The sequence below is a fragment of the Heterocephalus glaber genome, unplaced genomic scaffold (assembly GCF_053883595.1).
Source record: "Heterocephalus glaber isolate CG9 unplaced genomic scaffold, H.glaber_assembly_v1.0 deba00000331, whole genome shotgun sequence".
Taxonomy (NCBI): Eukaryota; Metazoa; Chordata; class Mammalia; order Rodentia; family Bathyergidae; genus Heterocephalus; species Heterocephalus glaber.
In genome coordinates, this window is record NW_028258142.1 from 47,525,356 (window position 1) to 47,538,364 (window position 13,009).

General features: G+C 33.8%; 1 protein-coding gene across 1 annotated transcript in view; it reads left to right on the forward strand.

Moving 5' to 3' along the window:
* Window positions 1–13,009, forward strand: part of Ccdc178 (coiled-coil domain containing 178) — a 386,593-nt gene that overhangs the window by 42,929 nt on the left and 330,655 nt on the right. The window contains 2 exon segments of the mRNA XM_087188664.1: window positions 180–269; window positions 8,175–8,314. Coding sequence (XP_087044790.1) covers window positions 180–269; window positions 8,175–8,314 — 230 coding nt within the window.

Here is a 13,009-nt window from a genome sequence, read left to right on the forward strand (position 1 = left end):
AAGAACACAGAGAAAAAAATATGAAGATGTTCTACAGTGGGTTTGGCTAATATTTTTATGATGGTTGTTTTTTTTAAAGGACTGCAGTTTCCCAATAAAGTTTTTGTATATTTTGTTGCTAAATTTAAAAATATGTATAACTATGCACTGAAGTATTTGTGCATGTGGTTTTTTTAAAGACAATGCCATATCACAAGGACTGGTGCTGGTTGGTGCTCCTAAAGAAGCTGTTGAAGTTTTTCATGAAAGTAAAATGACCAATACTGAAGGTGAGGCTGAATGGAAATCACACAGAACACTATGAAAGCTATGCTTATACTTACTTATTAGTTTATGATATTAATAATGTATTTTATTAAGAAAATCCATATATTACTGTTAGCACAGAATTGACAACTAATGTTAAGAATATAATATTGGAACATATCCATAATATATTCATAATATCCAGTCTTGGCTTATAAGATTTACATAATTTCAGAAATGAATGAATTTTTAAGCATTTTTAATTATCTGTACTATGTCTGGTAGGTGCCACCATAGAGAAACCCTTTCCAGTTCACCAGAGAATGTTTATTAGAAGAAAGAAGGACTGTTCCAGGGCCACCAAATCTCGAATGAAGACATTGTTTAGTGACAAAATATAACTGCTATCTCTGAAAGTGTTTCTAACATTGTATGTGGACAGAGGTGGAAAGAGATCAGTAAATATATATTTCATTTGTAGGCATTTATACTAGTTTCCTCTCAGATCATTCTGGTGGAGAATTGTTATATTTATAAAAGATTTAATTATCATTTTGAGAAATTCGACTCTTGGATTTTAGTTTAACAGAATAAAATTTGAATAAGTAACTGTTATGATTCTTTTACATATTTCTGTCCAATAGACATCTTGAATAGAATTTTACCATCTTGGTTTCGTGTTTATTGTCTGCAGTTAGTTATAAACCACAATTAATTTTGGGCAGATTTTTAAATATCAAGTGAATGCTTTGTGAAACAAGACACTGAGATATCCATATGCTATTACAATATAGATATATCTAGGAAAAGACTCTTACAAGAAGTGTATTATCTACTACACCAAAGAAAATAAAAATATACACAACAATCTGTACAAGTTAACAGAAAATAATGGTTAAATAAAGTAGGAACAGAATGATACAAAGTAGTAGCATATGTCAAATGAATACCACGGATAAGAAATATCTTTAGAGTTTTGAGGAAAGTCTACTTGAATAGTCTCCAAGACATTAAGATAAATATGAATGATGAGAATATATTTGAAGTGAACTATAAGGGATGCCTTTGTGTATGAAAAGAAAGGAGTGGATTTATGCAAGCAGAACTGCATGTGTCAAATAACAATGGGAAAGAAGTAACTCAATATATGAGAAAGATAGATGATTTTGATGATAACATAGGGAGTATTCACACATCTGCAGTTAGTTGTTTAGTATAAATCTAGAAATTATTAAAATACAGCCAAGGAGCATTTTTTATTTTGGGCTCAAGAAAGTGAACTTTGTTTCTTTATTTCTCATTCTGTGGTCCTAAATACATTTGATAGTAATGTTATGTGACAAAATGCTTTGTTTTAGAGTCTAAGCATGCTTTGCAAAATTATTTGGCTATAAGAGAAAATACAGAATCTGATAACCTTATTATTATAGTTCAGACTTGTGGTAACAAGAACTGGTCTATGAGGGATCAATAGCTATGAAGGGGATTAGAAAAATGTTACAAGGAAATTACAGAGATTAGAGAACTATTGCAAAAGAATTAAGATTTAGTGTCTGACTAAGTTCCTATAGGAACAGGCTAGTCCTTATAGATAGATATAGGGACTTGATTGAAAAATGGAGGATTCAAAGATGATTTAGCTGTTGCAAACTTTCTTAACAGAAAATGAGATATAAGAAAGGAAAGAAGGCTGAGTGAGATGAAGATGAGTTCAGTTTTATAGATACTGGATTTGTAAATGAGCTGGTCCTTTCAGGACTACCTCTGACTTGCTCACCTTGGCAAAATCCAAATGTTTAAAATCAAGTAGATTGGGGGCAGGAATCATAATAAGCAAAAGTTGTATGTTGTAATGTCTTGACTGTCTTAGCACTTTAATATGTCAAGTTTTTTGAGTCGTCTCTGTGAATCAGGTACAGTTCTTGCCACCTATAAAGTGCCAGAGCCCTTTCACCTTGACACTCCCCCTAGATATCTCCATTTGTTTTTTTCTACCCCTATGTCTGATCATAACAAATGTTTCTTTTTCTCTGTAGCCTTTCTTGCTTTGGTATCTTGGCTTACTGATGTGAATTTCATTGTTTCCTTGTCTATAGCATATCAACTTCTCAATGGGTACATTCTATTAAAAAAAAAAATGGGCTGGGGATTTAGCTCAGTGGTTCTGCTGCCTGCCTTGTAAGTGCAAGGTCCTGAGTTTGATCCCCAGTAACAAAAAAAAAAAAGGAAAGGAGCACAGAAAATTTACCTGGCTAAGACACGGGAGTATTAGACTCCTACATTCTAGTTTTAACTGTGCTTTTTTTTCCCTCCCATCCTGCCCAAGACCCTGAAGTTCAGCCTCACCTTCCCTATCATCAATGCTATGATGGGGCTAGAAAATAATTTCTTTGTCTTTGTTGTCAATTTCTGAAGTTATTAATTTCTTTAGTTGTCATTTTTACAAGGAATATGAAGAGAAGTATGTAAGGAAGTTAGAGAAAGTTATTAAACAAAGAGGATATTTCAAGGAAGTGTTTTCTAAAACATTCTGGAGTACAGAGTGAAAAAAGGGGGTTAACAATACAAGCCTATTGAATTTTGTCACTAGAGTATGATCAGTGATCTTTTTATAAAACTAAATTATTAAGGTAAAATTGAAATGTAATAAAATTCACTCATTTAGGTACATAGGTCAATGACATTGATATATGCACATATCCATTTGGCCACAACTTCAAATAGGATGTAGACATCGCTTCCCTTCCAGAGTCCTTCAAGCCCCTTTACAGTCAATATCACTTCACCCTGTCTTGACAACCACTGATAGATTTTCAATTTACCATGCTTAAATTTCAAATAAGTGGAATCATTCCATTTGTACTCGTGTTCAACTTCTTTCAAAGACTCAGGAAAATGTAAAGTACATCTATAGTGTATACATTATCAATTTGTTCACTTTTACTTTACTATAGTAGTCTCTTATTGAATTTATCTTCCATGAATTTATCTTCTATGAATTTAGAAATTGATAGATATTTGCAATTTTCAAATTTTGGGCTATTATGAATAAACCTATTGTGAACATTTACATGCAAGTCATCTTATGAACATATTGTTTACTTATCATGACTACATAGAAGTGGAATACTGATTCCTATGATAAGTTTATGCTTAACTTTTATAAAGTGCTATCTAACTATTTTCTAGAGTATATTGTCATTTTCCAAAGTTTTTATCTTTTTCCATCTCCAAAAGTAATGTGTGAGTTCCAGTTGTTCTACATTTTCACTAGTACTTGACCTTGCTAGTCTTTTTAATTTTAGGCATTATGCTAGAGTGGGAGGTGGTATTGAACTGTTAATTAAATTTGCATTTCCCTGAGGATTAATAATGGTGAGCATTTATTCACATGCTTATTAGTCATTTGTCTTTTGTGAAGAGTTTAAGTCTTATGCTTTTTTTTGAGTAGTAAATTGTAAATTTTCTCTGCATATTCTGAATGCAAGTCTTTCCTTGTGTGATTTTATAAATCAGATATCAGAAGGCACTCTCCATAGATTTCTGGGGTCCTTCTGGGCATTGCTTTTCTTCTTAATTTTCCTGCCCTAAGGATTTCAGATGTTTCCATTGCCTACAAAACTAATTAGTCCTCCAATCAAGACTGCCATATTCTGCTCTGTTCCCAGATATCTGTATCAGAGTGGGAAAGTGTCCCTCAGCAGAGAGTTCAGTGATTGTGAGACTTGACTTCATGAATTTCCCTGTTCTCAGAAATCCAAGCTTTGCACTATTTGTTTTCTAATGTCTGAAAACAGTTTTCTCATATTTCCAATACAGATTTAGAGTTGTTTATAATGGAGGCCACATTCTGTATCAGTTACTCTATCATCTTTGGTCTTAGAAATACTAATTAGTGGGTTTTAGGAACAAAGTTTCCAAAAAGTGTAGAGAACAGAAGGCAGATTAGATTTTTTCAACTGAGAAATTTACCTATTCATTTATTCAGCAATTATTTAAAGGTATTAAGTATAGTTGGTCTCCCAAAAGAATGTAAAACAGAAGGAAAATGGACAGGAAAACAGATAACAGTGATACCGCAAAATGCAATATGACCAGTTATAATAAAGAGAAATGGAATGTGCTAAAGATTCACTCAGTGTTTGAAAGATTCAAAAATTCCTTCAAGGGAAAAAGCCATGTAACATGAATCTGAACACTAGTATAGCAATTGTAATTTGAATAAGAGAGCAGGTCATGAGAATATTGTGGCTGCTGGTATAGACTGCTAAAATATGCTAGTCATAACAAAATTTCAATAGAGAACAATAACTACAGGAAGTGGTCAGGCAAAGTAGCTAGAATATCTGTGATTACTTGAAGGAAGCAAAAGTAAATGTTTTGAAACTTCAGTTCCTTGAAGAGATTGGCAGTAAGTAAACACTGAACAGTAGCTTTCGTATAGGGGAAGAGATTGGTATACAAGTAGTCTTCAGTGACCTTCAACTCTTACAGTCTATGTATTCTTTACATTCAGTGATAAGTCTCTCCAGCAGTGTAAAATCCAATAGAAATATAATTCTAAAGTCTTTGAAAGGTAATTTTATCCATGTCCCCTGTATAAGAATTAAAGGGAGTTTTATTTTTTCCATTAAAAAATGGGAGATATTTTGTTTATCAGAAGCAGCTTTGCATTGGAGAGAAATTTTTTCTAAACTCAAGCACTAATTTATTTTATGCTTTGAAGAGAAAAATCAAGATGTAAAAGGCACAACAAAGCGAGAAGGGATTTATATTGCTTTCCTTAGAATGTTGAATTGAGATGAAAGGATGAGAGATGTAATGCATATAAAGGAAGCACATCTTAAAAGCATAAAGAAAGGAAGAACTGTAGTGATAAAATGTTAAAGTTTTGGATCTGGAGGAATTAATTATGTAAGTATCAAACTCATAGTGCATGGAGAGGTGTCAGTTTATAAACACAGCCTTTCTGCTTCATTTGCCCACACAGTCAGCCTATCTTGAAGTTTTCTTCAAGTGGAAGTTTCATGTTGCAGTCTCAGCAAACCTGAATTCTGACTTAGAGATGGGAAAAAGAATCTTATCTTTTTTGCTTTGATTCTGAGGAAGAAGATATGGAGTTGGGGGAGGTTCTTTAGAGATGAGAGCCCTCCCTGAGCTAAATTCTTATATATGCCCCTGATCATTTGTACACAGGCTTGGGAAAAGAAGAGTCCCACCAATGTTTGACTAAAACAGTTAATTGATTGTGTTACAGAATCTTAGGTGAAACAGACCTTCACAATACCCTACCAACTCATACATCAAACTGAGAAATCTGAAGTTTAGGTCTTAGCTTTACCTAACATGTATGGCTCGTTTTCAGTCAAGTAAAAATAATGAACATAGACACCTAGATCAGTAATCTTTTGATTATATCATTGTATGTAATGATATATCACTGTATGTAATGCCTTGGATTAGCTGTCCCCTCAAAACCTCATGTGTTCATAGGTGGGCTTTTCAAAGGTGGCTGGATCTAGAGTGTATGAATCTGGATTAAGGATATAAGGTACTAAATTAGTCTTCTGATTGGTTTAGCATAGTTCTGGCTGTGGATAATGGGAAGGTCCATTATGGGTATGGGTGGTACCACCCAAAAGGCTTGTAACTTGGATGGGATAAAAGAAACAGAAGGAAGGCTGGCTGCTGCTGCCACTTTTCTGGCCTGCTTGGACTCCTCTGGGATGACCCTCTGCCATGCCTTCCTGCCTTGGAGCCAGCTGACTATGGAGTTAAACCCCTATAAACTATGAGCTGAAAGAAATATTTCCTCATTTAACTTGTGGATGTTGGAAATTTTGTCTCAGCAATAAGAACATAACTAATACACTGTGTAAAATGCAAAGGAAAACTGTTAAATTATACCATGCCCACACTAGGATATAAACAGCAATAAGAACTCTTAGATTCTGGTTCTATTTTGTGTTGATTAGATTATGTCTTTTACATATTTTAGTGCAAATTTACATTCATAGTATATATTTTCCTTTAATTTATCACATGTACAATCATAATCCATAATACCATAGGAGTACTGTGGTAATTAATTAGTATTCACAAGAGGAAACAGAGAGTGGCCTAGTCTAGAAAAATATGAAATGAATATTTACTATCCCTGTTTAGCCTACATTTAATGAGGCAAAACAAATGTTTTGATTATAACAGCAGCTGCCTTCTTGTTAAATATATATCAAAACCTTATTCCTAGAGGGAAAGCCAAAAAGTCCTTATCACGATAATTTGGATAGGAGGTCAATATGTACTTTTTATTATAGTCTTCTTTGGCTGTTTTGTTGTTATGGAGATAAAATATATATACCTGTATTTAAACTGAAAAAGAAAGATAGAATATAACACAAAATGCACAGTCATTGGAAGTCTAAGTGTTTAGGGTATGGTCAAATCAAACTAACATATGTTGTAATATCAGTATTGATACCATGAAGAAACATTCTAAAATTAAAATAAGCAGCATATGAAACATTTGAGATGCCTTGAAATAATTCTTGGACTGCTAATCTTTATTTTTCTAGACTTTTAATGTACAAAAATAGCCCTTAAAGGGTAGCTTACCTTTTATTAACCAGGGAAATATTCAAGTTCAGCTCTCCAACCTACTGGCAATGTGGACTTGGATAAGTTATTTAATTTCTCTACACCTTGATTTATTCATCTAAGAAATCAAGACCATAATGCCATTTCATAAGGTTGTTTGAGAATTTAATAAAATGTGACACTAAAGTCACTTAAATTCATTTAGTCACAAAAATGTTTGCCAGTGTTAGTCATAAAAATGTTAGTGTTAGCTAGCAATGCATATGCATATATATATATATATAATAGTCAAATATATGGAAGAGAATAAACAATTTTATTTGTAAAGGGAACAGATATGTCATTTTCATAGAGGCTGTTTCTAGAAGAAGATATTATGAGGCTTCATTTAAGATATTTAAAAGATGCAGTTTAAATAAAGATATTGAAAGTATTTACCCTCTCTCTGGGCTGGCACTGGAGCAAAAGGCACCAGTATTACTGCTCTGTTCTCCAAGGTCAACTGAAATGAGGTCACCACCCTGTTCTCACTGAGACACAGGGCAAATTTTGTGTCTCCTATTTAAGATCAGTGACTGTAACCATAACCCAGCCACTAGAGTCCTCAGAGTAATAAGGACTGCAAGTAAGCACTTTGGTGGAGTTCCATGGACAACTTTGCCATGTTTCCGCAACCTTCAGTTGATTCAGGACATTCCAGGATTAGAATCACTGAGGCACATCAGACTGAGTGGATTTTATGATGAGTACAGCTTGAATGCTATAGCGAAAGCATCAATCACTCTTCGCATGAGACTCCAATTTTCAGAAATGGAAGGGAGAAAATGAGGTTATTATGAGGATGAAGGAGACATGCTTTTATTTTTTTCAGCAAAAGAAACTCAAGCTGGATTTAAGGAAGAACTTTTTCAATGCATGAGTAATTGGGTATTATTTAATTGGGAAATGTGGAATCATTTTGAAGGACATATTTAAAATATTTTTCAGAGTGTTTAGGTGTTTCAAGATCTATTTAAAAACTGTTTTTCTGTCTTTTTTCTTCCTCTTTTCAATGTCTATAATGATATAGAACACATTAAATATTTAATTCCAATGAATTACTTGGGCTTCTCAGGTTCATATTTATTTGTCCCATTATTAAGTTATCATGATTTTCTTTCTTCTTTTAGCTTATTTGAAAGTTTATTCTCTAATTGACATTTTGTCATTTATTAAAGAAACTTTGAGTATTAATACTAATACAGGAGAACATTTTTTTGCGTATACTAAACATCAAGATGTATTACTTTGTATGTAACTACTGACTTCTTCCTCTGTCTGCTTACATTTAGAAGTAAATAAAGCCATTTACTTTAATTACCCATGTCGAAGGCAGAGCTGTGCTCTAGTAAACATCCCAGCACCATGTGTCAACAAAATTATTTCACACATTGAAAATGTGGAGTCAAAAATACAGGAGCATTTGAAACAGGTAAGTGACTTATTTAAAATGTTAACATTTAAAAATTCTATAGAACATATAAATCTCTTATATAAAGACCACAGAAAATTATTTTTATTTTTAAAATGGTAATTATAATAATATTGAGAATTTTTGCCCAAGATGTATAATTTTCTAGTCTAGACATGTTTTTGATAGTCTCACTCCAAAAGGGTGAAACGACCTTATTAAACAGATTTTTTCCCCTACCTGCTTGTTCTTTATCCAGAGGCAATCATGCTAAGTAGTAATTTCCATAAGCCAACTTGACTGGTAAATTAAATAGTATTTACATTCTTTTTTGGGATGCTAAACTGATTAAATGATTAGATGAGTAAATTGGAGTATAAAAGGACAGTGTGACCTTTTTAATGAGTTGTTTTGTTCTTAAGAAACACTTAATAAGTCTGTTGAAAGAGAATATAATGATTCTTTATCTTTTTAACCTGTTCAAATTTGACTTTGTCATTCTGAAGGGAGCTCAATCTTTAAATCACTAAAATTTCAAAGGATGACTTAGGAAAGATTTATAAAAAGCAAAATATCTTCTGCTTTCATGAAGATTATATCTCTCTTCAACTAATGCATAATTAGACTGCCCAAACGGACAGATAAATTTGACAGGGACTTACACTATTTCTTTTTCTTTGCTACTGTTACTTGATCTAGTTCAGAGAATGTCTTGATGGTCACTCATCATTACTGGAGTAGGATGTGATCTCTTTGGGGAGGAATTAGTACAACCACTAGGATCATAGGCTTTAGGACAACATGTTCTCTGACTTTAGATGGGAATGGAGAGAAAAAGATAGTATGCTAGGATAAGTGCCAGCAAAGGATATGTGCTCAATATATACTAACTACTGTTATTTCTATGTTATTTAATATCATTCATTCTGTTTCCTCTATATTTCTCCAAATGAGAATATTCTTTCAGAAAATGCTTTGCATGTCACAAGACTGATGTTGTTCTAGGCCTTGAAGAGTATTCTAAGGAAATAGAAAAGAATGAATATTCATTGATACAATATACTGTACATTTATATGTTATAATTAACAATTATCCATTTTTTAAAATGATGAAAATAGATTCACTGATGTTTTAATGAACAATTGTAATAGTTACCATTTATCAAAATACTAATACAAGTTGACACCATGTTTTACTGTTTTTCTTTTAGACCTCATAAAATTGTCATTGATCATCCTTGCTGTCTCTAATTGATAGTTAGGGAAATAGCAATTTAAAATAATTTAGCACCTTGTTCAAGGTCACAAGACAGAATGGGGTGGGGGGAGCAAACACTCTATCTGTTTACAAACCCCATGTACTCCTTCCAGTAACTCTAAACACTTGACCAACTGCTAACTTCATGGATAATGACCAGCTAGAAGACCACCTTAGATAAAAGTTTACAAAATAAGCGATTCTAATGCTTATCTTTAGGAAAATTTAAAAGCAGATCTTTCATGTGTAAACAATTTTTGTATGTTCTTTATAAAAATTCACTCCTATTTTATTGGTTATACAGATAAATGGGTTTTGTTTTGGCAGGTTTGTATAGGGACATCACATACTCATTTTCATTCCTCCATCAATCCCACCTTTACTTTTCCCTACCCTACTAGTTTCATATTTGGGGGGAAGTTTTGATGTCTCTAGTTACTTTACATATATACCAAGGAGTGGTGTAGCTGGACCAAATGGTAGCTCTATTTTTAGTTTTTTAAGGAATCTCTGTATTGATTTCTATGAGGACTATACTAATTTACATTTCCACCATCAGTATAGAAGGCTTCCTTTTACCTCTCATCTTTACTTGAATTTATTGTTCTTTTTTTTTCATATTCTTGATGATAGACATTTTGACTGCAGTGAGATAAAATGTCTCTTTGCATTTTCCTAATGCTTAAGAATACTGACCAATTTTTCATATACTTATTGGCCATTTGTACTACTTCTTTTGAGAGGTATGTGTTCAATTCATTTACTCATTTATTGATTGAGCTATGTGATTTTTTTCATGATCACTAACTGCAAACCTGTCTTTTAGATCTGATATTCTGTCCTCACATTGTTTGATTCTTCTGCATATACCTTCAGTAGAATTTTTAATCTCCTGGATATCTCCTTGAATCTGTTTCATGAATTCTATTTCTTTCCTATGTTGGGCATTCATGGTTTCCATTATTTTCCTAACTCGTCTATTTTTTTATTTGTATCTAGGCTAGATTCACTAACCATGTCCTTCATTATCATCATCATCTCTTTAGTTATCTGCGAAATTATTTTTACTTTGATTTTCTTCTAGAGCTTCATTCATCTACTTGCTTTGTTACTTCTGCTGTTACCATTTCAGAGAGTTCAAGTGTGTGACTTTCAAATTTTTCAACCTTACTCTCCCCCTGACAAGCTGGAAGTCTGGGGATGCATCTTGTTTCCATGTCTTCTAATTTTCTAATTGTTTTCTTTAATTTCTGCATTGATGTTTATAAATTTCTTATGGTAGGTTGCTTTATTGGTAGTATTGAGAACTCCTTAGGAAATGACAATGGCTCCTTTTCAGAGACATCTTCTAAATATAGCTGACTTTTGGCTTTTGAGTCTGTTGCAAGATCCTACCTCTTCAATTTATTGAGGATGAGAAGTTACTGTTTATTTGGCCTGGACTCTTGTTCTTTGCCACTGACCTAAAGTAATGTTATGACTCTCAGGCCATAAAAGAAAGGATGCCTTGTTTTGGCATACAAGGAAGAACAACTGCTTAGAACAACTATGTCACCTTGGCTAAAGCAGTACAATCGGTAATAACAATAACATGAAACACAGCCTAGAAAATGATAAACTGTGGTAACTATTACTTTGCCACCTTTAATTATATGAACAAGAATTGTAATTATTTAACAAAATCTAAAATAAACCAGAAGATTGTATACAGTAAATATCCTCTCAATATAGAGGTAATACTCTCAGGGGAAAATTTTTAAAAATTTAAAACTTTAAAAATTTAAAAATTTAAAAAATTTTAAAGGAAGGCTATGCAAACTTTGGAAAACTGGTGAAGAAGGCAGGAGGAAAAGAAAGGAAGAAACAGAAACAAGAACAGAACAAAACAACCAAAAAACTAGAAACAATATTCACACTCATGTAAAACCGGAACAAGCAATCAAAAAAAGAAAAGAAGAGAAAGCAAAGAAAAAAAGAAAGAAAGAAAAAAAATCTTCACTTCTGGGTGTGTCTCTACTGTCACTGGTAGACAAAGGGAGCAGACAGAACCCACATCTGTGTTGGTTGATCCCAACAAGCCTGCAATAAATTTATAGTGTAGTGGTGGATAATCCCAGCAAGCCTGCACTTTCAATTCCACTCAAGTCCAGGCTGATCCTGGTTTCTGGCTGTGAGGCTGGAACCTGAGTTGTTCAGCTCACAACACTCTGTGTGCCTCTTGCCTTGAACTTGGCTCCCTGATCCTGTGTATCTCCCACTGCAGCATCTCACTCTGACACTGGGAGCCCCAAGATGGAGCCGACTTATGGCTGCTCTGAGTTCTAGGCTCAGTTGGCCCCTTTCCAAAATGGTGACTGGCCAACTTCCCTCTCCTGAGCACTCACAAACCACTGAAGCCCACAGCATCCTCTGTTCCATTGTGTGTTTCTCAGTAGAGGCTTCTGGAGTCACCAGTAGCCACTGTGCCTCCATAGGTTCAAGTCGCTTCTTCCCTCCCACAGCGAGCTGGGATTCAGGGAGAAAGTGCCATTTTGCCACCTCCTCCCTCTTTTGCATTGTGGTCCCTCTCTTCATTCTCCCTGAGGGCTCCAATTTTTGCTTCAGATCCTTGCTGGGTCTCAGGGACCCACTTCCTTTCTTCTCTTCCCCATGAAGCTATATTCCAGCACCTGGACTCTAACTCTCTGAGAGGCTTGCTCTGGGAGTTTTTTGGTGTTAAGGTGTTTGAGTTCTCTGTATTGTCTAAATATTAATTCTGTGTGAAGAGTAGCTGGAAATAATTTTCGCTCATTCTGAAAGCTATTTCTTCATTCAATTGGTTGTGTCTCCTTCTGTGAAGAAACTTTTAAATTTGATGTATTCTCATTTATTGATTCTTGCTTTTACTATACTACTAGAGCTTTAATCAGGAAATCTTTGACTTTATGTCTTCAAGTATTTCTGCTGTTTTCTTTTAGCAGTTTCAAACTATCATGTGTTATATCTATGTCTTTGCTCTATTTTGAATTGGTGTTTGTACAGGAGGAGAGGTAGGGTTCTAGTTTCAATCTTCTGTATGTGGATACCGAAATTTCCCAGCACCATTAGTTAAAGAGGCTGTATTTTCTCCAACTATATTTGTGGTGCCTTTATCCAGAATCAAATGTCTACAGTTGCATGTACTTGTTTCCACGTTCTCTAGTCTGTTCCACTGATCTATATGTATATTTTTGTTCCGGTATCTTGCTATTTTTGTTACTTGGACTTTGTAATTGCAATTGTGATGCCTCTAGCCTTCCCGTTTTTGCTAAGGATTTCTTTTTCTATTCTGTCACTTTTGTATTTCCATATGAATTTTATAATTACTTTTTTTTGGTTCTGTGAAGAATTCATTGGCATTTTGGTGGGGATTGGATTGAATCTGTACATCAATTTGGTAATGTGGTCATTTTGACAATATTCTGCCAGTCCATGAGTAT